Source organism: Manis pentadactyla, chromosome 9, assembly GCF_030020395.1.
Source record: "Manis pentadactyla isolate mManPen7 chromosome 9, mManPen7.hap1, whole genome shotgun sequence".
In the NCBI taxonomy this organism is placed as follows: domain Eukaryota; kingdom Metazoa; phylum Chordata; class Mammalia; order Pholidota; family Manidae; genus Manis; species Manis pentadactyla.
The window spans coordinates 83,868,935-83,896,427 of NC_080027.1; the positions used below are offsets into that span (position 1 = coordinate 83,868,935).

The 27,493-nt window shown below is 41.0% G+C and overlaps 1 protein-coding gene across 11 annotated transcripts in view; it reads left to right on the forward strand.

The window, feature by feature from the left end:
- ALKBH3 (alkB homolog 3, alpha-ketoglutarate dependent dioxygenase) overlaps window positions 1-27,247 on the forward strand; it is a 56,643-nt gene extending 29,396 nt beyond the window's left edge. For 9 of the 11 annotated variants that reach the window (XM_036891691.2, XM_057507579.1, XM_036891690.2 and 6 more), the window contains 2 exons: window positions 23,012-23,110; window positions 23,880-24,239. In XM_036891691.2, the coding sequence (XP_036747586.2) occupies window positions 23,012-23,110; window positions 23,880-23,972 (192 nt within the window). In that variant the 3' untranslated portion in view covers window positions 23,973-24,239. Of the gene's footprint in view, window positions 1-23,011; window positions 23,111-23,857; window positions 24,240-26,249 lie in introns of those variants that run through there. The other 2 variants (XM_036891695.2, XM_057507577.1) reach the window with 2 other exon arrangements.
- Window positions 27,248-27,493: the final 246 nt, after the last annotated feature.

The window sequence follows — 27,493 nt, forward strand, 5'->3', positions numbered from 1 at the left end:
GAGGTTACCACACAGGAACTGCCCTTTTTTTTTTTTTTTGCTTTGTTTTTGGTATCACTAATCTACACTTACATGACGAATATTATGTTTACTAGGCTCTCCCCTATACCAGGTCTCCCCTATAAACCCCTTTACAGTCACTGTCCATCAGCATAGCAAAATGTTGTAGAATCACTACTTGCCTTCTCTGTGTTGTACAGCCCTCCTTTTCTCCTACCCCCCCATGCATGTTAATCTTAATATCCCCCTTCTTCTCCCTCCCTACCCACCCATCCTCCCCAGTCCCTTTCCCTTTGGTACCTGTTAGTCCATTCTTGAGTTCTGTGATTCTGCTGCTGTTTTGTTCCTTCAGTTTTTCCTTTGTTCTTATATTCCACAGATAAGTGAAATCATTTGGTATTTCTCTTTCTCCGCTTGGCTTGTTTCACTGAGCATAATACCCTCCAGCTCTATCCATGTTGCTGCAAATGATTGGATTTGCCCTTTTCTTATGGCTGAGTAGTATTCCATTGTGTATATGTACCACATCTTCTTTATCCATTCATCTATCGATGGACATTTAGGTTGCTTCCAATTCTTGGCTATTGTAAATAGTGCTGCAATAAACATAGGGGTGCATCTGTCTTTCTCAAACTTGATTGCTGCGTTCTTAGGGTAAATTCCTAGGAGTGGAATTCCTGGGTCAATTGGTAAGTCTGTTTTGAGCATTTTGATGTACCTCCATACTGCTTTCCACAATGGTTGAACTAACTTACATTCCCACCAGCAGTGTAGGAGGGTTCCCCTTTCTCCACAGCCTCGCCAACATTTGTTGTTGTTTGTCTTTTGGATGGCAGCCATCCTTACTGGTGTGAGGTGATACCTCATTGTAGTTTTAATTTGCATTTCTCTGATAATTAGCGATGTGGAGCATCTTTTCATGTGTCTGTTGGCCATCTGTATTTCTTTTTTGGAGAACTGTCTGTTCAGTTCCTCTGCCCATTTTTTAATTGGGTTATTTGTTTTTTGTTTGTTGAGGCATGTGAGCTCCTTATATATTCTGGACGTCAAGCCTTTATCGGATGTGTCATTTTCAAATATATTCTCCCATACTGTGGGGATCCTTCTTCTTCTATTGATGGTGTCTTTTGCTGTACAGAAGCTTTTCAGCCTAATATAGTCCCACTTACTCATTTTTGCTGTTGTTTTCCTTGCCCGGGGAGATATGTTCAAGAAGAGGTCACTCATGTTTATGTCTAAGAGGTTTTTGCCTATGTTTTCTTCCAAGAGTTTAATGGTTTCATGGCTTACATTCAGGTCTTTGATCCATTTTGAGTTTACTTTTGTATATGGGGTTAGACAATGGTCCAGTTTCATTCTCCTACATGTAGCTGTCCAGTTTTGCCAGCACCACCTGTTGAAGAGACTGTCATTTCGCCATTGTATGTCCATGGCTCCTTTATCAAATATTAATTGACCATATATGTCTGGGTTAATGTCTGGATTGTCTAGTCTGTTCCATTGGTCTGTGGCTCTGCTCTTGTGCCAGTACCAAATTGTCTTGATTACTATGGCTTTATAGTAGAGCTTGAAGTTGGGGAGTGAGATCCCCCCTACTTTATTCTTCTTTCTCAGGATTGCTTTGGCTATTCGGGGTCTTTGGTGTTTCCATATGAATTTTTGAATTATTTGTTCCAGTTCATTGAAGAATGTTGCTGGTAGTTTCATAGGGATTGCATCAAATCTGTATATTGCTTTGGGCAGGATGGCCATTTTGACGATATTAATTCTTCCTAGCCACAAGCATGGGATGAGTTTCCATCTGTTAGTGTCCCCTTTAATTTCTCTTAAGAGTGACTTGTAGTTTTCAGAGTATAAGTCTTTCACTTCTTTGGTTAGGTTTATTCCTAGGTATTTTATTTTTTTTGATGCAATTGTGAATGGAGTTGTTTTCCTGATTTCTCTCTCTGTTGGTTCATTGTTAGTATATAGGAAAGCCACATATTTCTGTGTGTTGATTTTGTATCCTGCAACTTTGCTGTATTCCGATATCAGTTCTAGTAGTTTTGGGGTGGAGTCTTTAGGGTTTTTTATGTACAGTATCATGTCATCTGCAAATAGTGACAGTTTAACTTCTTCTTTACCAATCTGGATTCCTTGTATTTCTTTATTTTGTCTGATTGCCGTGGCTAGGACCTCCAGTACTATGTTAAATAACAGTGGAGAGAGTGGGCATCCCTGTCTAGTTCCCGATCTCAGAGGAAATGCTTTCAGCTTCTCGCTGTTCAATATAATGTTGGCTGTGGGTTTATCATAGATGGCCTTTATTATGTTGAGGTACTTGCCCTCTATTCCCATTTTGCTGAGAGTTTTTAACATGAATGGATGTTGAACTTTGTCAAATGCTTTTTCAGCATCTATGGAGATGATCATGTGGTTTTTGTCTTTCTTTTTGTTGATGTGGTGGATGATGTTGATGGACTTTTGAATGTTGTACCATCCTTGCATCCCTGGGATGAATCCCACTTGGTCATGGTGTATGATCCTTTTGATGTATTTTTGAATTCGGTTTGCTAATATTTTGTTGAGTATTTTTGCATCTACGTTCATCAGGGATATTGGTCTGTAGTTTTCTTTTTTGGTGGTGTCTTTGCCTGGTTTTGGTATTAGGGTGATGTTAGCTTCATAGAATGAGTTTGGGAGTATCCCCTCCTCCTCTATTTTTTGGAAAACTTTAAGGAGAATGGGTATTATGTCTTCCCTGTATGTCTGATAAAATTCCGAGGTAAATCCATCTGGCCCGGGGGTTTTGTTCTTTGGTAGTTTTTTGATTACCGCTTCAATTTCGTTGCTGGTAATTGGTCTGTTTAGATTTTCTGTTTCTTCCTGGGTCAATCTTGGAAGGTTATATTTTTCTAGGAAGTTGTCCATTTCTCCTAGGTTTCCCAGCTTGTTAGCATATAGGTTTTCATAGTATTCTCCAATAATTCTTTGCATTTCCGTGGGGTCCGTCGTGATTTTTCCTTTCTCGTTTCTGATACTGTTGATTTGTGTTGACTCTCTTTTCTTCTTAATAAGTCTGGCTAGAGGCTTATCTATTTTGTTTATTTTCTCGAAGAACCAGCTCTTGGTTTCATTGATTTTTGCTATTGTTTTATTCTTCTCAATTTTATTTATTTCTTCTCTGATCTTTATTATGTCCCTCCTTCTGCTGACCTTAGGCCTCATCTGTTCTTCTTTTTCCAATTTCGATAATTGTGACATTAGACCATTCATTTGGGATTGCTCTTCCTTTTTTAAATATGCTTGGATTGCTATATACTTTCCTCTTAAGACTGCTTTTGCTGTGTCCCACAGAAGTTGGTGCTTAGTGTTGTTGTTGTCATTTGTTTCCATATATTGCTGGATCTCCATTTTGATTTGGTCATTGATCCATTGATTATTTAGGAGCGTGTTGTTAAGCCTCCATGTGTTTGTGAGCCTCTTTGCTTTCTTTGTACAGTTTATTTCTAGTTTTATGCCTTTGTGGTCTGAAAAGTTGGTTGGTAGGATTTCAAGCTTTTGGAATTTTCTGAGGCTCTTTTTATGGCCTAGTATGTGGTCTATTCTGGAGAATGTTCCATGTGCACTTGAGAAGAATGTATATGCTGTTGCTTTTGGATGTAGAGTTCTATAGATGTCTATTAGGTCCATCTGCTCTACTGTGTTGTTCAGTGCTTCCGTGTCCTTACTTATTTTCTGCCCAGTGGATCTATCCTTTGGGGTGAGTGGTGTGTTGAAGTCTCCTAGAATGAATGCATTGCAGTCTATATCCCCCTTTAGTTCTGTTAGTATTTGTTTCACATATGCTGGTGCTCCTGTGTTGGGTGCATATATATTTAGAATGGTTATATCCTCTTGTTTGACTGAGCCCTTTATCATTATGTAGTGTCCTTCTTTATCTCTTGTTACTTTCTTTGTTTTGAAGTCTATTTTGTCTGATATTAGCACTGCAACCCCTGCTTTCTTCTCACTGTTGTTTGCTTGAAATATGTTTTTCCATCCCTTGACTTTTAGTCTGTACATGTCTTTGGGTTTGAGGTGAGTTTCTTGTAAGCAGCATATAGATGGGTCTTGCTTTTTTATCCATTCTGTTACTCTGTGTCTTTTGATTGGTGCATTCAACCCATTAACATTTAGGGTGACTATTGAAATATATGTACTTATTGCCATTGCAGGCTTTAAATTCGTGGTTACCAAAGGTTCAAGGTTAGCCTCTTTAGTATCTTACTGCCTAACTTAGCTCGCTTATTGAGCTGTTATATACACTGTCTGGAGATTCTTTTCTTCTCTCCCTTCTTTGTTCCTCCTCCTCGATTCTTCATATGTTGGGTGTTTTGTGCTGTGCTCTTTCTAGGAGTGCTCCCATCTAGAGCAGTCCCTGTAAGATGTTCTGTAGAGGTGGTTTGTGGAAAGCAAATTCCCTCAGCTTTTGTTTGTCTGGGAATTGTTTAATACCACTGTCATATTTGAATGATAGTCGTGCTGGATACAGTATCCTTGGTTCAAGGCCCTTCTGTTTCATTGTATTAAATATATCATGCCATTCTCTTCTGGCCTGTAGGGTTTCTGTTGAGAAATCTGACGTTAGCCTGATGGGTTTCCCTTTATAGGTGACCTTTTTCTCTCTAGCTGCCTTTAACACTCTTTCCTTGTCCTTGATCTTTACCATTTTAATTATTATGTGTTTTGGTGTTGCCCTTCTTGGATCCTTTCTGTTGGGGGTTCTGTGTATTTCCGTGGTCTGTTCGATTACTTCCTCCCCCAGTGTGGGGAAGTTTTCAGCAATTATTTCTTCTAAGATACTTTCCATCCCTTTTCCTCTCTCTTCTTCTTCTGGGACCCCTATAATACGGATATTGTTCCTTTTGGATTGGTCACACAGTTCTCTTAATATTGTTTCATTCCTGGAGATCCTTTTGTCTCTCTCTATGTCAGCTTCTATGCGTTCCTGTTCTCTGGTTTCAATTCCATCAATGGCCTCTTGCATTCTATCCATTCTGCTTATAAACCCTTCCAGAGTTTGTTTCATTTCTGCGATCTCCTTTCTGGCATCTGTGATCTCCTTCCGGACTTCATCCCATTTCTCTTGCGTATTTCTCTGCATCTCTGTCAGCATGTTTATGATTCTTATTTTGAATTCTTTTTCAGGGAGACTGGTTAGGTCTGTCTCCTTCTCTGGTGTTGTCTCTGTGATCTTTGTCTGCCTGTAGCTTTGCCTTTTCATGGTGATAGGAATAGTCTGCAGAACTGGGACGAGTGACGGCTGGAAGGACTTCCTTTCTTGTTGGTTTGTGGCCCTCCTCTCCTGGGAGAACAGCGACCTCTGGTGGCTTGTGCTGCGCAGCTGCGCGCATACAGGGTTTCTGCTTCCTGCCCAGCTGCTATGGAGTTAATCTCCGCTGTTGCTGTGGGCGTGGCCTGGCTCGGGCAGCTACTCCAAAGTGGTGGAGTCGCGTTGGAGCAGGAGCGGCTGGGAGGCTATTTATCTCCGTAAGGGGCCTCCCTGCTCCCTGCAGCCCAGGGGTTAGGGTGCCCAGAGATCCCGGATTCCCTACCTCTGGATTAAGTGACCCGCCCTGCCCCTTTAAGACTTCCAAAAAGCACCCGCCAAAACAAAACAACGCCCACCAAAATAAAAAAAAAAAGAAAAGAAAAAAAAATTTTTTTAATTAAAAAAAGTTTTTAATTTAAAAAAAAAAAAAAAAGGTGTTCGTTCGTTTTTCTTTATTCTCCGGTGCCAGCCTCAGGCCTCTGCTCACCAGTCTTTTTGCCCTGTTTCCCTAGTATTGGGGTCCCTATCCCTTTAAGACTTCCAAAAAGCGCTCGCCAAAACAAAACAGCAAAAAAAGCAAAAAAAAAAAAAAAATGGTCGCGCGCTTTTCTTATGTCCTCTGTCGCCCAGCCTCCAGTGCCTGCTCACTGTTCTTGCTGCCCTGTTTTCCTAGTATCGAGCGCCCTGCACTCTGGCCCGGATGGCTGGGGCTGGGTGTTCGGCAGTCCTGGGCTCTGTCTCCCTCCCGCTCTGCCTGCTCTTCTCCCGCTGGGAGCTGGGGGGAGGGGCGCTCGGCTCCCGCGGGGCCGGGGCTTGTATCTTACCCCCTTCGCGAGGCACTGGGTTCTCTCAGGTGTGGATGTAGTCTGGATATTGTCCTGTGTCCTCTGGTCTTTATTCTAGGAAGGGTTGTCTTTGTTATATTTTCATAGATATATGTTGTTTTTGGGAGGAGATTTCCGCTGCTCTACTCACGCCGCCATCTTCTGCCCCCAGGTTTTTCTTTGTTCTTATACTCCACGTATGAGTGAAATCATTTGATACTTGCCTTTATCCACCTGGCTTAATTCACTGAGCATAATACCCTCTAGCTCCATCCATGTTGTTGCAAATGGTAGGATTTGTTTTCTTCTTATGGCCGAATAATATTCCATTGTGTATATGTACCACATCTTCTTTATCCATTCATCTACTGATGGACACTTAGGTTGCTTCCATTTCTTGGCTATTGTAAATAGTGCTGCAATAAACATAGGGGTGCATCTGTCTTTTTCAAACTGGGCTGCTGCATTCTTAGGGTAAATTCCTAGAAGTAGAATTCCTGGGTCAAATGGTATTTCTATTTTGAACATTTTGAGGAACCTCTGTACTGCTTTCCACAATGGTTGAACTAACTTACATTCCCAGCAGCAGTGTAGGAGGGTTCCCTTTCTCAACAACCTCGCCAATATTTGTTGTTGTTTGTCTTGGATGATAGCGATCCTTACTGATGTGAAGTGATATCTCATTGTGGTTTTAATTTGCATTTCTCTGATGACTAGTAATGTGGAGCATCTTTCATGGACCTTTAGGCCATCTGAATTTCTTCTTTGGAGAAGTGTCTGTTCAGCTCCTCAGCCCATTTTTTAATTGGATTATTTGCTTTTTATTTCTTGAGGTGCATGAGCTCTTTATGTATTTTGGATGTCAACCTTTTATTGGATATGTCATTTATGAATATATTCTTCCAAACTGTAGGATGCCTTTTTGTTCTATTGGTGGTGTCCTTTGCTGTACAGAAGCTTTTCAGCTTGATATAGTCCCACTTGTTCATTTTTGCTTTTGTTTCCCTTGCCCGGGGAGATATGTTTATGAAGAAGTCGCTCATGTTTTTGTCCAAGAGATTTTTGCCTATGTTTTTTTCTAAGAGTTTTATGGTTTCAGGACTTACATTCAAGTCTTTGATCCATTTTGAATTTACTTTTGTGTATGGGGTTAGACAGTGATCCAGTTTCATTCTCTTACATGTAGCTGTCAAGTTTTGCCAACACCATCTGTTGAAGAGGCTGTCATTTCCCCATTGTATGTCCATGGCCCCTTTATCGTATATTAATTGGCCATATATATTGGGTTAATGTCTGGAGTCTCTGTTCAGTTCCATTGGTCTGTGGCTCTGTTCTTGTGCTAGTACCAAATTGTCTTGATTACTGTGGCTTTGTCGGAGAGCTTGAAGTTGGGGAGTGAGATCCCCCCCACTTTATTCTTCCTTCTCAGGATTGCTTTGGCTATTCTGGGTCTTTGATGGTTCCATATGAATTTTAGAACTGTTTGTTCCAGTTCGTTGAAGAATGCTGTTGGTATTTTGATAGGGATTGCATTGAATCTGTAGATTTTTTTAGGCAGGATGGCCATTTTGACAATATTAATTCTTCCTACCCAAGAGCATGGGATGAGTTTCTATTTGTTAGTGTCCTCTTTAATTTCTCTTAAGAGTGTCTTGTAGTTTTCAGGGTATAGGTCTTTCACTTCCTTAGTTAGGTTTATTCCCAGGTATTTTATTCTTTTTGCTGCAATTGTGAATGGAATTGTTTTCCTGATTTCTCTTTCTGCTAATTCACCATTAAGTGTATAGGAAAGCACCAGATTTCTGTGTATTAATTTTGTATCCTGCAACTTTGCTGTGTTCTGATATTACTTCTAGTAGTTTTGGAGTGGAGTCTTTAGGGTTTTTTATGTACAATATCATGTCATCTGCAAATAGTGACAGTTTGACTTCTTTACCAATCTGTATGCCTTGTATTTCTTTGTTTTGTCTGATTGCCGTGGCTAGGACTTCCAGTACTATGTTAAATAACCATGGGGAGACTGCGCATCCTTGTCTTGTTCCCGGTCTCAGAGGAAAAGCTTTCAGCTTTTCACTGTTCAGTATGATGTTGGCTCTGGGTTTGTCATATATGGCCTTCATTATATTGAGGTACTTGCCCTCTATACCCATTTTGTTGAGAGTTTTTATCATGAATGGATGTTGAATTTTGTCTAATGCTTTCTCAGCATCTATGGATATGATCATTTGGTTTTTGTCCTTTTTGTTGATGTGGTGGATGATGTTGATGGATTCTCGAATGTTGTACCATCCTTGCATCCCTGAGATGAATCCCACTTAGCCATGGTGTATGATCCTCTTGATGTATTTTTTAATTTGGTTTGCTAATATTTTGTTGAGTATTTTTGCATCTATGTTCACCAGGGATATTGGTCTGTAATTTTCTTTTTTGGTGGGGCCTTCACCTGTTTGGTATTAGAGTGATGCTGGCTACATAGAATGAGTTTGGAAGTAATCCCTCCTGTTCTATTTTTTGTAAAACTTTAAGGAGAATGGGTATTGTGTCTTCTCTAAATGTCTGATAAAATTCCGTGGTGAATCCCCTGGTCCAGGGATTTTTGCTCTTGGGTAGTTTTTGATTACCGATTCAATTTCGTTGCTGGTAATTGGTCTGTTTAGATTTTCTGTTTCTTTCTTGGTCAGTCTTGGAAGGTTGTATTAGGACGTTGTCCATTTCTTCTATTTTCTCCAGCTTCTTAGCATATAGATTCTCATAGTGTTCTCTAACAATTCTGTATTTCTGTGGGGCCCGTCATGATTTTTCCTTTCTCATTTCTGATTCTGTTGATGTGTGTAGATTCTCTGTTTCTCTTAATAAATCTGCCTAGGGGCTTACCTATTTTGTTTATTTTATCAAAGAACCAGCTCTTGGTTTCATTGATTTTTGTTTTGTTTTATTCTTCTCAATTTTATTTATTTCTTCTCTGATCTTTATTATGTCCCTCTTTCTGCTGACTTCAGGCCTCATTTGTTATTCTTTTTCCAATCTCAGTAATTGTGACTTTAGACTATTCATTTGGAATTGTTCTTCCTTCTTTAAATAGGCCTGGATTGCTGTATACTTTCCTCTTAGAACTGCCTTTGCTGCATCCCACAGAATTTGGGGATTTGTGCTGTTGTTGTCATTTGTCTCCATATATTGCTTGACCTCTATTTTAATTTGGTCATTGATCCATTGATATTTAGGAGCATGTTGTTAAGCCTGCATGTGTTTGTGAGCCTTTTTGTTTTCTTTGTACAATTTATTTCTAGTTTTATACCTCTGTGATCTGAGAAGTTGGTTGGTAGAATTTCAATCCTTTTGAATTTACTGAGGCTCTTTCTGTGGCCTAGTATGTGGTCTCTTCTGAAGAATGTTCCATGTACACTTGAGAAGAATGTGTATCCTGCTGCTTTAGGGTGTAGAGTTCTGTAAGTGTCTATTAGATCCATCTGTTCTAGTGTGTTGTTCAGTGCCTCTGTGTCATTACTTATTTTCTGTCTGGTGGATCTGTCCTTTGGAGTGAGTGGTGTGTTGAAGTCTCCTAAAATGAATGCATTGCATTCTGTTTCCTCCTTTAATTCTGTTAGTATTTGTTTCACATATGTTGGTGCTCCTGTATTGGGTGCATATATATTTATAATGGTTATGTCCCCTTGTTGGACTGATCCCTTTATCATTATGTAATGTCCTTCTTTATTTCTTGTTACTTTCTTTGTTTTGAAGTCTATTTTGTCTGAAACAAGTACTGCAACTCCTGCTTTTTTCTCTCTGTTAGTTCCATGAAATATCTTTTTCCATCCCTTGACTTTTAGTCTGTGCATATCTTTGGGTTTGAGGTGGGTCTCTTGTAGGCTGCATATTGATGGGTCTTGCTTTTTTATCCATTCTATTACTCTGTGTCTTTTGATTGGTGCATTCAGTCCATTTACATTTTGGGTGATTATTGAAAGATATGTACTTATTGCCATTGCAGGCTTTAGATTCGTGGTTACCAAAGGTTCAGGGGTAGCTTCTTTACTACCAGTCTAACTTAACTCGCTTATTAAGCTATTATAAATATAGTCTGATGATTCTTTATTTCTCTCCCTTCTTATTCCTCCTCCTCCATTCTTTATATGTTAGGTGTTTTATTCTGTACTCTTTTGTGTTTCCTTTGAGTGCTTTTGTAAGTAGTTGATTTTGTTTTTTGCCTTTACTTAGTACTTGGTTGGTCTGCTTTCTTTGCTGTGATTTTATTTTCTCTGGTGACATCTATTTAGCCTTTGGAGTGCTTCCGTCTAGAGCAGTCCCTTTAAAATATTCTGTAGAGGTGGTTTGTGGGAGGCAAATTCCCTCATCTTTTGCTTGTCTGGGAATTGTTTAATCCCTCCTTCATATTTAAATGATAGTTGTGCTGGATACAGTATTCTTGGTCCAAGGCCCTTCTTTTTCATTGCATTAAATATATCATGCCATTCTCTTCTGGCCTGTAAGGTTTCTGTTGAGAAGTCTGATGGTAGCCTGACAGGTTTCCTTTGTAGGTGACCTTTTTTCTCTCTCTGGCTGCCTTTAATACTCTGTCCTTGTCCTTGATCTTTGCCATTTTAATTATTATATTTCTTGGTGTTGTCCTCCTTGGGTCGCTTGTGTTCAGAGATCTGTGGACTTCCATGGTCTGAGAGACGATTTCATCCCCCAGTTTGGGGAAGTTTTCAGCAATTATTTCTTCAAAGACACTTTCTATCCCTTTTTCTCTCTCTTCTTCTTCTCGTGTCCCTATAATGCAAATACAGTTCCTTTTGGCTTTGTCACACAGTTCTCTTAATATTCTTTCATTCCTGGAGAACCTTTTATCTCTCTCTGCCTCAGCTTCTCTGTGTTCCTGTTCTCTAATTTCTATTCCATTAATAGCCCCTTGCACCTCATCCAGTCTCCTCTTGAGTCCCTCCAGAGATTTTTATTTCTGTATTCTCCCCCCTAACTTGATCCTTTAGCTCTTGCATATTTCTCTGCAGGTCCATCAGCATGGTTATGACCTTTATTTTAAATTCTTTTTCAGGAAGGTTGGTTGAATCTATCTCCCCAGGCTCCCTCTCGGGGGTTGTCTGGGTAATTCTGGACTGAATCATATTCTTCTCCGTTTTCATGGCAATAGAGGTAGTCATAGGTAGTTGGCGCATGTGTCAGCTGGCAGATCAACATCCCTTCCTGCTTGCTGGTTGCCTTGCCCTTCTCTGCTGCCTGTGCCGGTTACCCACATGCGGGGAGCAGCTTCTGGTTTTATTTCCTGAGCTGTTGCGGGCAAGGCAGCCATTGGGGTAGCCCAGAGCCCCACAGGGAGAGGCATGTGCACCAGGTGTGCTCTCCTTTGAGAACGGCGACCCTTTGTTCCCTGTCCCAGCTTCCTATGTCTGTCCTGGGCTTCCCTGTGCTGGCGGAGCCTCTGAGTCTGGCCTGGGCGGCTGTGAAGGAGGCTCTGGGCGGCTGCTGTGGGTGCGGCTGCTCTGAGGCTGCTCCCTGCTGTGGCGCAGCTGCATGGGAGGGGGAACGAATGGCAGGCTGTTTATCTCTGTGAGGGGCTTTAGAGCTGCGCTGCCACACAGGGGATTAGGGTGCCTGAAGTTCCCTGGGATTCCAAGCCTGCTGGGCCAAGTGTGCTGGGTCAGTTCCATCCAGCGATGGAGCCTCTGTCCCTTTAAGACTTTCAAAAAGCACTTGCTTTTCTTTTGTCCCAGGGGCACTGGCTGCGGGGACCCATTCGCAGGTTTTACTATTCCATTTCCCTGATACCCAGCACACCACCCACTGTGTGTCTGCGCTCCCAGTGTGGATTACTAGGGCTGGGTATTTAGCAGTCCTGGGCTTCCACTCCCTCCCCGCTCTGACTCCTTTCCTCCCGCCGTGTGAGCTGGGGTTGGGGAGCGCTTGGGTCCCGCTGGGCTGCGGCTTGTATCTTACCCCCTTTGATAGGTGCTGAGTTCTCGCAGATGTAGATGTAGCCTGACTGTTGTACTGTTTCTTCTGGCCTCTCTTTTAGGTATAGTTGTATTTGCTGTATTTTCAAAAATATGTATGGTTTTGGGCGGAGATTTCCACTGCCCTACTCATGCCGTCATCTTCTTCTGTTCCTATAAACTTTATTTTTTACCAAAAGGCAAAATGCAATTGTATTTATTTAACTTTCCTCAGGTTAAGAAAAGACTTTCTAAGGTTAAAAACCATGAGGGAAAGCCAAAGAAAGGTCAGAATTGACTCTCAAAATTTTTGAGCTACTCTATGTTAAGTATTATAAACAAAGTCAAAAGACAAATACCAAAGACAAAAATATTTACAGAAAGTATGATGAAGGGTCATAGGTTTTACCACCTGTGATTGCAGATCAATAAAAAAATATTAGCACTCTGTAGAACAATGGACAAAGAATGTGAATAAAGTTCATAACAGAAGAAATGCAAACAGCAAATGGGCATGTGAAAAAAATATTGAACTGGGTTATTAATTAAAGAATTCTGTTTGAATAATAAGTTGTCATTTCTCCCCCAAATTTTTTTATCACTGACAATTGATAATATTCAGTATCGATGATGTGGCCAGATGATCAATACTGTTATATTTTTCTGATGGAATTATAAATTGACACAGCCTTCGTAAGCAAACAGTTTAGTAGTATAAATCAAAGTACCTTTAAGGTCATACCCTTGGATCTAGTAACTCCATTTAAAAATATATATCATAGAAATATGTTTTGTCCAAGATCTGCTTGCATTACCTTTTTTTCTTTATTGTTTTCTTTTTTTTTTAAGAATTACTGATATATTAAAATCTCAGTCTCCAACCATGTTTACGTATTCCACTGCTATATCCTTAGCATTAGCACAGTGCCTGACATACACAGGTGGGCAAAAACAATTTGTGAGTTTAAAGAAGGAAGGATATGTTCACACAAAGGAATATTATATAACATTTTTGAAATATTGTTTATTTGAGATTAGAAAAATGCTCACAAGGGGGAATTCTCAAGATGATGGTGTGAGTAGGGTTGGGAAAATCTCCTCCCAAAACTATATATACTTTGAAAATAGAGCGAATAAAACTATTCCTAAAAGACTGACCAGAAGATACAGTACACAAACCAGACTACATCTACATATGCAAGAACTCAACATCTCACAAAAATGGTAAAATACAAAGCCGTGACGCGGTGGGCCCTGAGCACAACCCCCACCCCATCTCACCAGCAGGAGGAAAAAAATCAGAGCGAGGGTGGAGTGGAAGCACAGGACTGCTAAATAACCAGCCCTAGTAATTTGCACCAGGAGCACAGACACACATTGCATGGTGTACGAGATATTAGAGGAACAGAAAAGCAAAATCTGAGACTAAGACTGCGAACAGGTTCCCACAGCCGGCTGCCCTGGGACAAAAGAAAAGCAGGCACTTTAAAAGCCTTAAAGGGACAAGGGTTTAACAGGGGTACAAAACTGTCCTGGCACACTCAGCCCAGCAGGCTGGGAACTTTAAGGAACTTCAGGTGCCCCAACCTCCTGGTGGCAATGCAGCACTGAAGCCCCTCACGGCGATAAGCAGCCTGCTGTTCATTACCCCCTGCCAGCCCTGCAAGTGAACCAGCTGATCCACCATTCCTGCGGAGCAACCAGGGAGCAGTCCCGGCCACAGCAACCACACAGAGGCTTCTCCCAGCATATGGCCAACTGGGCCAGACCCAGAGGCTGCTGCCTGCCCGCAGTCTACCAACACAGACAGCAGAGACTGGTGCAGAGTCCAGAAGGCACAAAGGGGCTTTATTCTCATGGCGAACATGCACTGCTCACCTGCAACCCTCACCAGTGCCCTAGACCATCCCGAGGGCCGCCCCACCCATGGCAGCTCGGGATTAACCCAGAGGCTGCCCCCTGTGCGTGGCTGACTTGCACAGGCAGAAGAAGCTGGCACAGAATACAGAAAGCATGTGGGAGCTCTGTTCTCGTGGCGAACATGTGCTGATCACCTGCAAACACTGCCAGAGCCCTAGGCCATCCCGAGGGCCGACCCGCCCATGGCAGCTCAGGGGATCAACCCAGAGGCTGCTCCCTGTGTGTCACTGTCCAGCACTGGCAGCAGAGACTGGTGTGTGGAGTCCCAAAAGCACAAAGTGGTGCCGTTCTTGCTGGAGAACACACACCACTCACCTGCAACCCCTGCCAGTGCCATAGGCCATCCAAGGGACATCCTGTACACAGCACCTCAGGGGATCAGCCCAGAGGCCGCTACCTGTGTGCAGTTGTCCAGCACAAGCAGCGGAGACTGGCGCAGTGTCCCACAAGCACAAAGGAGCGCCGTTCCCATGGGAGAACAAAACGCTACTCGCCTGCAACCCCCGTCAGTGCCCTAGGCTATCCTGAGGGCCGCTTCCCCCACGGCAGCTCGGGATTAACCCAGAGGCTGCTTCCTGTGTGCAGTTGACCAGCACAGGCAGCAGAGACAGGCAAGGCGACCAGCAAACAGGAAGGGACTTTGATATCCCAGCTGACAAATGCACCACTTGCCAGCGATCACTTCCATTGCCATGAAAAGGCAGAAGAACCTTGTTCGATCCAAAATTCCTCAAACACCAGAGAGAGGGCCTGGAGACTGAAATCACCAATCTTCCTGAAAATGAATTCAAAATAAGTCATAAGCACACTGGTGGAGCTACAGAGAAATATGCAAGAGCTAAGGGGTGAATTCCAGAGGGAGATAACAAATGAAACAAACAATGGAAGGATTTAAGAACAGACTGGATGAGGTAGAAGAGACTGTTAATGGAATAGAAATCAGCAGGAAACAGAGAAGCTGAGGCAAAGAGAGATAAAAGGATCTCTAGGAATGAAAGACTATTAAGAGAACTGTGTGACTAAGCCAAACAGAACAACATTCACATTATAGGGGTACCAGAAGAAGAAGAGAGAGAGAAAAAGGGATAGAAAATGTCTTTGAAGAAATAATTGCTCATGTTCATGAAGGAAATAGTCTCTCAGTTCATGGAAGTCCACAGATCTCCCAACACAAGGGACACAAGGAGGGCAACACCAAGACATATAATAATTAAAATGGCAAAGTGAGTTAAAGTTAGTTAGATAGTAAAGAAGCTACTCTTGAACCTTTTGTAACCACGAATCCAAAGCCTGCAATGGCAATAAGTACATATCTGTTGATAATCACCCGAAATGTAAATGGACTGAATGCACCAATCAAAAGACATGGAGTAACAGAATGGATAAAAAAGCAAGACCCATCTATATGCTGCCTACAAGACTCATTTTCAACCCAAAGACATGCACAGGCCAAAAGTGAAGGGATGGAAAAAGATATTTCATGCAAACAATAGGGAGGAAAAAAGTTGTTGCAGTACTTGTTTCAGACAAAATAGACTTCAAACCAAAGAAAGTAATAAGAGATGAAGAAGGACATTACATGATAAAGGGGTCAGTCCAACAAGAGGATATAACCATTGTAAATATCTATGCACCCAATACAGGAGCACCAAGATATGTGAAACAAATACTAACAGAATTAAAGGAGGAAACAAAATGCAATGCATTCATTTTAGGAGACTTCAACACACCACTCACTCCAAAGGACAGATCCACCAGACAGAAAATAAGGATGGACACAGAGGTACTAAAAAATACACTGAAACAGATGGACCTAACAGACATCTACAGAAGTCTACACCCAAAAGCAGCAGGATACACATTCTTCTCAAGTGCACATGGAAGATTTTCCAGAATAGACCACATAGAAGGCCACAAAAAGAGCCTCAGTAAATTCAAAAAGATTGAAATTCTACCAACCAACTTCTCAGATCACAGAGGTATAAAACTAGAAATAAATTGTACAAAGAAAACAAAAAGGCTCACAAACACATGGAGGCTTAACAACATGCTCCTAAATAATCAATGGATCAATGATCAAATTAAAACAGAGATCAAGCAATATATGGAGACAAATGAAAACAAAAGCACAATGCCCCAACTTCTGTGGGATGCAGCAAAGGCAGTGCTAAGAGGAAAGTACATAGCAATCGTGGCCTATTTAAAGAAGAAAGAAAAATTCCAAATGAATAGTCTAAATTCATAACTATTGAAACTGGAAAAAGAAGAACAAATGAGGCCCAAAATCAGCAGAAAGAGGGACATAATAAAGATCAGAGAAGAAATAAGTAAAATTGAGAAGAATAAAACAATAGAAAAAATCAATAAAACCAGGAGCTGGTTCTTTGAGAAAATAAACGAAATAGATAAACCCCTAGCCAGACTTATTAAGAGAAAAAGAGAATCTACATACATTAACAGAATCAGAAATGAGAAAGGAAAAATAACTATGGACACCACAGAAATACAAAGAATTATTAGAATAAAGAATGCTAACAAACTGGATAACCTAGCAGAAATGGACAACTTTCTAGAAAAATACAACCTTCCAAGACTGACCAAGGAAGAAACAGAAAATCTAAACAGACCAATTACCAACAACGAAATTGAATCGGTAATCAAAAACTACCCAAGAACAAAACCCCCAGACCAGATGGATTCACCGCTGAATTTTATCAGACATTTAGTGAAGACATAATACCCATTCTCCTTAAAGTTTTCCAAAAAATAGAAGAGGAGGGAATACTTCCAAACTCATTCTATGAAGCCCGCATCACCCTAATACCAAAACCAGGCAAAAACACCACAAAAAAAAAGAAAACTACAGACCAATATCCCTGATGAACATAGATGCAAAAATACTCAACAAAATATTAGCAAACCAAATTCAAAAATACATCAAGAGGATTATACACCATGATCAATTGGGATTCATCTCAGGAATGCAAGGATGGTACAACATTCGAAAGTCCATCAACATCATACACCACATCAACCAAAAGAAGGACAAAAACCACATGATCATCTCCATAGATGCTGAAAAAGCATTTGACAAAATTCAACATCCATTCATGATAAAAACTCTCAATAAAATGGGTATAGAGGGCATTTTGGTATAAAACTAGAAATAAATTGTACAAAGAATACAAAAAGGCTCACAAACACATACAAGCTTAACGTAATAAAGGCCATATATGACAAACCCACAGCCAGCATTATACTTAACAGTGAGAAGCTGAAAGCTTTTTCCCTAAGATCAGGAACAAGACAAGGATGCCCAGTCTCCCTGCCTTTATTCAACATAGTACTTGAGGTCCTAGCCACAGCAATCAGACAACACAAAAAAGTAAAAGGCATCCAGATTGGTAAGAAAGAAGTCAAAGTGTCACTGTTTGCAGATGACATAATATTATGCATAATAAGCCCTAAAATCTCCACTCCAAAACTACTAGAACTAATACCTGAATTCAGCAAAGTTGCAGGATACAAAATTAATACACAGAAATCTGGTGCTTTCCTATACACTTAATGGTGAATTAGCAGAAAGAGAAATCAGGAAAACAATTCCATTCACAATTGCATCAAAAAGAATAAAATACCTGGGAATAAACCTAACTAAGGAAGTGAAAGACCTATACCCTGAAAACTACAAGACACTCTTAAGAGAAATTAAAGAGAACAGTAACAAATAGAAACTCATCCCATGCTATTGGGTAGAAAGTATTAATATTGTAAAAATGGCCATCCTGCCTAAAGAAATCTACAGATTCAATGCAATCCCTATCAAAATACCAACAGCATTCTTCAATGAACTGGAACAAATAGTTCTAAAATTCATATGGAACCACAAAAGACTCCAAATAGCCAAAGCAGTCTTGAGAAGGAAGAATAAAGTGGGGGGGAATCTCACTCCCCAACTTCAAGCTCTCCTACAAAGCCACAGTAATCAAGACAATTTAGTACTGGCACAAGAACAGAGCCACAGACCAGTGGAACAGAATAGAGTGTCCAGATATTAACCCAACCATGAATGGTTAATTAATATATGATAAATGAGCCATGAATATACAATGGGGAAATGACAGCCTCTTCAACAGCTGGTGTTGGCAAAACTGAACAGCTACATGTAAGAGAATGAAACTGGATTACTATCTAACCCCACACACAAAAGTAAACTCAAAGTGGATCAAAGACCTGAATGTAAATCATGAAACCATAAAACTTTTAGAAAAAAAATAGGCAAAAATCTCTTGGACATGAGTGACTTCTTCATGAACATACCTCCCTGGGCAAGGGAAATAAAAGCAAAAAATGAACAAGTGGGACTGTATCAGACTAAAAAGGGGTTCTGTTCAGCAAAGGACATCATCAGTAGAACAAAAAGGCATCCTACAGTTTGGAAGAATATATTCATAAATGACATATCCGATAAGGGGTTGACATCCAAAATATATAAAGAGCTCACGCACGTCAACAAACAAAAAGAAAATAATCCAATCAAAAAATGGGCAGAGGATCTGAACAGACACTTCTCGAAAGAAGTAATTCAGATGGCCAACAGACACATGAAAAGATGCTCCACATCGCTAATCATCAGAGAAATGCAAATAAAACCACAATGAGATATCACCGCACACCAGTTACAATGGCCACCATGCAAAAGACAAACAACAACAAATGTTGGTGAGGACATGGAGAAAGGGGAACCCTCCTGCACTGCCGGTGGGAATGTAAATTAGTTCAACCATTGTGGAAAGCAGTATGGAGGTTCCTCAAAAAACTAAAAATTGAAATACCATTTGACCCAGGAATTCCACTCCTAGGAATTTGCCCTAAGAATACAGGATCCCAGTTTCAAAAAGACATATGCACCCCTATGTTTATTGCACCACTATTTACAGTTGCCAAGAAATGGAAGCAACCTAAGTGTCCATCAGTAGATGAATGGATAAAGAAGATGTGGTACATATACACAATGGAATATTATTCGGCCATAAGAAGAAAACAAATCCTACCATTTGCAACAACATCGATGGAGCTAGAGGGTATTATGCTCAGTGAAATAAGCCAAGCGGAGAACGACAAGTACCAAATAATTTCACTCATCTGTTGGGTATAAGCACAAAGCAAAAACTGAAGGAACAAAACAGCAGCAGACTCACAGAACCCAAGAATGGACTAACAGTTACCAAAGGGAAAGGGACTGGGGAGGATGGGTGGGAAGGGAGGGATAAGGGGGAAAAAAGGCCATTACGATTAGCACACTTAATAATGTGGGGGGTGGGCACGGGTAAGGCAGTATGACACAGAGAAGACAAGTAATGATTCTATAGCATCTTACTACACTGATGGACAGTGACTGTAATGGGGTATGTTGAGGGGACTTGATAATGGGTGGAGTCTAGTAACCCTGAAGTTGCTCATGTAATTGTACATGAATGATATCAAAATTAAAAAAAAGAAAAACGCTCACAATATAATGTAAAAAATATACATGATTGTCTATATAGAATGTTCCCTGTGTGTGTGTTGTATGAATTCTGGGTGATGAGATTAAAGGTAATTTTTATGTTGGTACTTTTCCTTACTCATTCAGTATGTATTTATTGATTTGTGTGATAGGCACTGAGCATGCTATGAAAGGGCAAGACAACCAAGTCCTCCCTCATTGAGTTTACTGCAGACACAGAAAAAGTAATTACAAGTGCATCATTTACTTTAGTGAATTTATGTTACTTTTACAGTTGAAAGCGAAAATGTGCCAATGATGACTTTCAAGTGCCAGTGGTTGTTCGTCATTTTAAGACACCTTTTTGGGACAAGAAAGGAATAATTACATGTAAATCTGTATAGATCTCATAAAATGTGAAATTCTTTTCCAGTGAGAAGAAGAATGCTTAGGTTTCCTTCTGTTGGATGGTTAATAATGACATTATAAATACATCAAGACTTTTTTCCTAAGTAGGATTTTTCTAAAGGAAACAGAATAGGCTCTTATCTGGGAGATGGATGTGAGAGTTGTGGAGCTTTGCAAGGCACTATCACTCCTTGGACATCATAATCAAACATTCAGATGTGCTTTGGGGAATGAGTGAAGCTATTGGTCAGAGTAAATATACAAGTGTTTGTTTTTGTTTTTTCTATCCAGCTTGCACAGTTTCAAGTGTGTGGAAAATAAGAAAGTAAACAACAAAACCTACCCTGTAGACTGATTGTGACCCTAAAAGCCTATTTTAACTGGGATTGGGGATGGAAAGTTTTATCCTAAGCCATGATTTTTTAGGGGGGGGTGTTTTGTTTTGAAGAAAGACCTGAATAAATCAAAAGGGTTACAAACATGTGTTTTGGTAACTTAACAATGTTTAATGGCTGTGAATGCACTCCTCTAAATAGTATGACCCATGCCTCCACTGCTGCTTATCCATTTATCAACGTGAGCCTTTATCCACAGCCACATGAACTCCTCTGGTCTTGTATCTGCTTCTTAAGTAGAAAAAGGCTTTATGCATCTTGGTTAAGTTAAAGGGTGGCACTGTGGGGTGTTGGCACTCTGGCCTCAAAAGATGGAAGCATTTGTGAGCTCTTTGTTGCCTTGCTAGAATCCCTTGCTTGCTTTTCCACCTCCTTGTGCAGATTAGGAATGCACTTTCTGAGCCTAGTGTGTCAGAAGGAATAAATAACAAGCAGCAAAGCACTGACATGACCAATCACAGTGGGTGAGTGCACTGGGTAGTGCTGACTTCTTTGGGGACTGATTAAGAGTAGCTCCCTCCCAAGTGAACGGTCACCCTCTTTTCCTTTTGGCACAACTCATGGTTATGTTGGATATAATATGTTTAAAACCAACCTGAGGCTGTCTCTTGTTTGAAAAATTCAGATCTTAGCGACATTAGGTGAACTGTGGCTCTGTTGAACATCCCTCTCCATCAGGACTGATATTTTCCTCTTGCATTTGAAGTTCTCTTTTACTTGTGCATTTGGAATTCTTTTTCATTTGTTAGGTCTATTCCTGCTTCATTTTCCAGTTAGAATTACAGTGCTCACCTCTTCTCTTTCATTGGCGTTAGCACCCCCTTAGCCCCAGTGAAGTTTTTAATGTTCTTAGAAATCTTCATCTCAGGAGTGTCTTTAAGTTGTGGTTAAGCATCTTTCTCTCTACTTGATTTCACTGTCCTGTCCTAGTGTCTGTACCTGATTAGTAGATTCAGGCCCTGTTGCACTCCCTGGTACAGAGAGGGCAGCAGCAGTTCTGTTCCTAGCTGTGTTGAACTTTGATCTGGTAAGTGACTTCACAGCCTAAATCAAGGAGCCTTAGGCCCTCTAAAATCTCATAAATGAGCCACTACCTTCTTTTTTTTTTTATGTTGATTTCTTTTTTTAACTAAGGTATCATTGATGTACAGTCTTAAGAAGGTTTCACATGAGCAACATTGTGGTTACTACATTCATCCATATTATCAAGTCCCTCCCACATACCCATTACAGTTGCTGTCCGTCAGCATAGTAAGATGCAGTAGAGTTACTACTTATCTTCTCTGTGTTATACTGGAGCCACTCCCTTCTGATGTCTTTCTCCCAGCAGGACATACCTCTCCTCTGTATGAAATACTTTTTTTCAGAGAGCATCCTCTTGCTTTTCTGAGATGGAGCTGGACCACCTGAGGACAGGGTTACCGTCTACTGCTCTGGTTGCCTGAGGGGTCAGAGGTTAATGCTTTGGTTTTATGTACTACTGGAAGAGAAAAGTGGCAGAAACAATTAAAATGAATCACTAAAACCAAAAGTTATTTCTAACATTGCTTCTATCTTCTGCCTATAAAAGTTATGAATATGCTTGACAAACTCACTGCCAAAGGTTGGGGCCTGGAACTTAGACTGTTTATGTGAGTTCATTATTGTTTTGATTTTGATTTTCCTGGTGGAGATCATTATAAACTGTTATGTTCTCAGAAGCACCCCTATAACAAAAAGCGTAAACATAGTATTGCAGTGAAAGCAATCCTACAGTAACCCAGATATAATCCCTTGTATTGGAAGTGAAGTAGATGAATGGGTGGATCTGCCCAGAAAGGAGGTGAAGAAATCTGGAAGCTAGGGTCTGTCCTGGTCTCAAGTTTCAACATGCTCTGTGCTGCTGTGAGCAAGGAATTTTCCAGTGCACCCCTTTGTCAGCTATGAAGGAGTCACACCACCTGTTGGCAGCTTCATAGGCTATGCTGTGAATCTGCTTTACTATATTGGACATAAATTGACTTTGAGTTCTCTGAATAAATGAGCAATAGAATAAATAAGAGACATTTGTGTCCCAAGTGTTGGGGAGTTGTGATATATTTGTTAAGACTTAAATAACCAGTCTCAGTTTGTAACACTGTTCGGATCAAGCCAGAGCTCTTGGAGAAAATCTTGCTGTTGATTATTCTGAAAAGAAAGAATATATCTGCAAAACACCAAGTGAGCTATAGGAAGAGTTGTGACTAGTTCTAACATAGGTTAGTGAATTAGCATAAGTTGTGAAAAGGCAATCTGAATTCGTCACACCATGTCTTATTTAAAAGCCCATTTTCTCACAGTATGTCAAAACACAGAGCACAGCATAAAGGCAGATGCAGAGTTCTTGTATAAATAACTTTTAATTTCTTCATAGGCCAGAATGGCTTTTCTACAATTTGGATGTTGATAATATTAATAATAATAGCTAGCACTTACACCATTCTTAATATGTGCCAGTGTCTAAGTGACTTACACATATTGTATCAACTGAGGCTCACAGCAGCCCCATATGGCAGGTACTGTCATCAGTCCCATTTTACAAATGATGTTATAGGGAGGTGAAACAACTTGCCTATGGCTAAACAGTTGCCAAGAATTAGAGCCAGTAAATGAACCCCTACAGTCTGAGTAGAAGTTTGCATTTCTTTGACCACTGTCATGGTCTGATGCATCTTGATCGCACATTCAGTGCAATGAATGCTGTTTTCTAGGAAGAGAATGGAAACTACACATATGTGGACAGAGTGAAGATACCCTTGGATCATGGGACCTTGTTGATCATGGAAGGAGCTACACAAGATGATTGGCAGGTGAGAACATGCAAGTGATACAGATTTATTCTCCTATGGAGGCAGTTTCCAAACTGACCTGTGATTATTTCTGTAGTAAATGTGGTGAAAAGCAAGTTTCTTTTATAACGAGCAAGTCAGTAAAGTGGCATATCCAAGGAGCTTTGATACTACTAACAAATCAGAATGACCTCTACAGCAGCAGTGTCCAACAGAACTTTCTGCAATGATGGAAACATTCTGTATCTGTGAGCCTGATGTAGTAGCCGCTAGGCATGTAATTGATGATCTCTTGAAATATGGCTAATGTGCTGAAGGATTGAATTTTAAATTTAATTTTAATAATTTAAGTAGCTTCAGGTGGCCAATTGTTAGCATATTGGGCCTTACAGCTCCACAGCTTAACCAGGCCATTTTAAAGCCAGGTCATTTTTAAGCTCTGCAAATTAATGTGATACCATGTAGCACGAGAGTCAAATCTCATGCCTCTTTGGTCTCAGCCATTTATGTGTTTTTGTATGAGGTTTGGAAAAATGGCAGGAGGCTGAGAGGAAGAGCAATAATTAGAAGCAACAAACATACCTTACTGGAAGAGTTCTGGCACATTGCAGCATCGGGATGCAGATTTATTTCAGAGGAGTCCTTTCTCCACAAGACTTAAGGAACTTATTGCTCACTTAAGGGGGGTAAAATTGAAATATTTCTGTGTTCCCACAAATAAGTCTCAAATTGTTTTAAAGTAAAAATTTATGTGTGTGTTTATGTCAGAGTTATTTATATTTCCATTTAGCATCGAGTGCCCAAAGAGTACCACTCTAGAAAACCAAGAATAAACCTGACCTTCCGGACAGTTTATCCAGACCCCAGAGGGGCACACTGGTGATCTGAGTTCTTTGAGACAGAAGCTGTGCTGGGACTGGGCGAACCTTCCACCAGGAGGAAACTTGGAGTGGCCGGTCCAACTGAGCTCACTGTGTGGCTTTTTGGAAGATGAGGGTGGAATTTGCTTCTCAGTTCAGCATCCTATTAAATGACAGCCAGCAGTTTGTGTTCATAATGTGTTTACTGTAGAAACAGTGATCCCTAATTGTATCTTGAAACCACATATTTTCTTTAGGCAAATTAAAAACTGCTGTGGTTGTGCTCAGAATGATTTTGGCTGTAAGCAATTTTTCTCCTGTCCTCCCCTGCTTCATTTGTAGAAATATAAAAGGATTTTGCTTCCCGGGTAAATCTGCACATGCTTATTCCTTGTGACTTTAGCAAAGTGGTGATATAAATATGCGTCAGTGACTCTGGAGCCTTCCGTAGGCAGACAGCTGCTGAAACCCAAACAGAGGTGGTTTCACAGAGATTTGTTGAAGTGTGCCTTGGCTCTTTAACATCTCGGCTTGCATGCTGTTGTAATGGAAAGCTGCATATTCTGGGAGTGCTTTAGTGGACTCAAGTCTTCCTGGGACTCTCAAGACAGGTTACAGGCCTCTGAATAGAGTGAAGGTAATATTCTCTAGTGCAGCCATCTTCAAGCCATCACCTGGACTACTGAGAAAACTGTCCCCGCAAAGGGGGGATGAACTGAGTGATGTCATGAGAACTTGAGGCTGAATAGCAGCAAAAGCCTTGCTAGTGACAGCTGTTCCACATAGATTGGTTTCCCCTCGAGAATCCTTGAGTCATTTAAACCCAAGTCAGATAGAAGCTGGAGGAGTCCCACAGGGAATAGACTCAGTTAACTAAGAGTTCTCTTCCCTTTGATTTCAGTAGCCCTGTGACTCAGACTTTCTTCTGACTCAGTGTCCTCTCATACTCAGGTTCCCAAGATTCAGGGATTAGTCCATGATGTCACCAAAGTTCCCAAAACAGAACAGAATGACTGCCCCTTCATTGCATCATTAAAGCACGTGTCTTCTTGCCCTCTTGACTTAGGAGCAGTGTGCCAGATTAATTCCAAAGCAAGATATGGAAAACCTGAGAGAAAGAAAATAGATTCAAATGGATGAGAGTCAGAGTTAGAGTTTCTCTAGCTGTCTGTGGGGAATATTTACAGAGTCTTCTTGCTTTTGATCTTGTTTCCATTCCATGCTGAAAGACTGATGATCCCATGATCATGGGCAGTTTCCCTAGAATGCAAATATAATACCATGCATGGCCAGGCTCCGTTTTCTGACAAGCGCTCAAGCTTCTTGCTTTGGACTCCCTTTCTTTCTTTTTTAAATGTTGCATGTGTATAGCTCCTTTCCCTAAGAAATACAAAATGCTTTATATAGTCTGAGCATCATTCTAAGCCTTTCTGTGAGGGAGGTCCAAGTCACCATAAAAATAAAATAAAGCCTCTTTAATTCCTGGCTTTTCTCCTATTAAACAAAACAGCCAGCTTTGGTTATGAGTTTGATGCATGACATTGGGAAATTCTTCTTCCATTCCCACAAATGAAATAACTGGCAGATGGTTCCAAGTCTTATAGCAGCCTCCTAATGTAGGGTCATGATCTCCCCTTGCGTCAGCTGCAGATTCGATCTCTTCACTCATCACTGCCATGTTGGGGAAGCACATTCCTACCCTGGAGCACACAACTTGGGCCAGTACCTGAGTTTCTTCATCTGAGAGCAGCTGTCTAAGCTTGTTGTTTCTTGCTGTCAAATGCCAAAATTGCCATTTTTTCCCACCACTGAGATAATGTCCCTTCTAAAATGTCAAGTAGGTACTTGCCATAGAGTAGAAGTACAGGACTTAGGACTGGACAGGAGTTCCAGATCCTGGCAAAGGACAGCCATGCTCAGTACTGCACCAACTTGTTGCTATGTTTTACTGGTGGCAGATCTTAATTAGGAATTAGAGGTGAAGCTATTTTTGCTAACATTACTTGTAAAGAGAGGGAGCAAATATATTGGTTGTAGTTTGAGGAAAAACAGGTTTCATTTTTTAGCTGCTCTTTTTTTTGAGCTTTGATAACTGGCCAGGCACTGTCCTAGGAGCCTTTTATACATAATCCCTAATCCTCCCTATAGCCTACAAGAAAGAGATGAACTATTTCCATTGCAGAAACTAGGCAACTGAGTATCAAGAGGCTAAGTAGTTTAACAGGACTTAACTATAAGTGACAGAACCAGAATTCAGACCACAAGCTAAGCCCTAAACAGTGTGCTTTCTCTTTTGGTAGATTTAGGCAGAAGAGTCTATCAGGCAGCCTGGGACCCTGAGCCTCAGGGCTTGCTTCTCTAGAGCTGGCCACCCACTGGAAGAGCTCACCGCCAGGCCACCTTGTTTGTCCTCTGACTTTCCTGTGCATCAGGCAGACATCTACATCTCTCTCTTTAATCAACATTAGCAACATCTCGTCAGAACCCATGTTACCAACTGGACTAGGAATTGGCTACTTAACTGGGGAAGCTCATTTTGGGGGACAGAATCCAATTTCTTGCAATTTAGACAAATTCTCATCTTCCTGGCATATGACTCAGAACAGTGTTTCCTGACTATATCCAAGCAAACTTTCAGAGGTAGTTGAGTGGTCCCTTCCCCCCTTCATTCTTATCTGAGTGAATTTGGGGACTCTGAATGACACTCTAACTCAGCATCAGGCTTCTTCACGATACTTGACGCACCACAGCTCCAATCAGCAGATAGCCCAAAAGAACAGGTCAGGTCACACAGTCAAAGCCTCTTGACAACAGGCAACTGTCCTCAGAGCACAGGCTGGGATAGAGTGCACTGAGCATCAGATTGTACCCCAGTATTGAAATCCAGATCCACATTGTTGTCCTTGTGTAAACTGCTAATTCAGGTGGCATTGATGATTCCTAATACATTTGGGTCACAGCTCATAAACCTGCCGTTTCCTTGTGGTACTCAATCCCTGCCACCTCTGTGGTGGATATGACCCTGTCCTAGTGCATGGCAGGTCTGTCTGGACCTGGTGCATTGGTGCCACTATCTCCTGAGTTGTGTCATGGTGACCCCCCCAAGTACTGAGTGGGCACCGTGGTGAGCAGACTGCTCCAGTTGGAGAGCTTCAGAGAAAGCTCTGACACGTGATGGGTCCCTGCCCTGCTGGAAATATTTCTTGCTTGAGTTCTGGCAGCTTTTACTTGGCTGCAGAATGTCTAAGACCCACTTTGCCTTTTCTGGTCATAAATACTTGTAGTGTTGAATATGAGGTCTTGATTGCTTTATTTTTCTTAACAATGCCTTTGAAAAAGCCAAATGTTTCCATAGTGATGCTTTCTGTTTAAATCTTTACTTATACATGGTTCCACCCACATGCTGTCCTCAGAGGGACCTAGTCTACAGCTGTCCCTTCCGCCTTCCCCATGTTCTCTGTGGAAGGCAGGGGCCCCTGTCTGAGACCCCTGTCAGCTTTGTGTTGCTGGAATCTGCTCTTACATGGGATCCCTCCATCTGGGG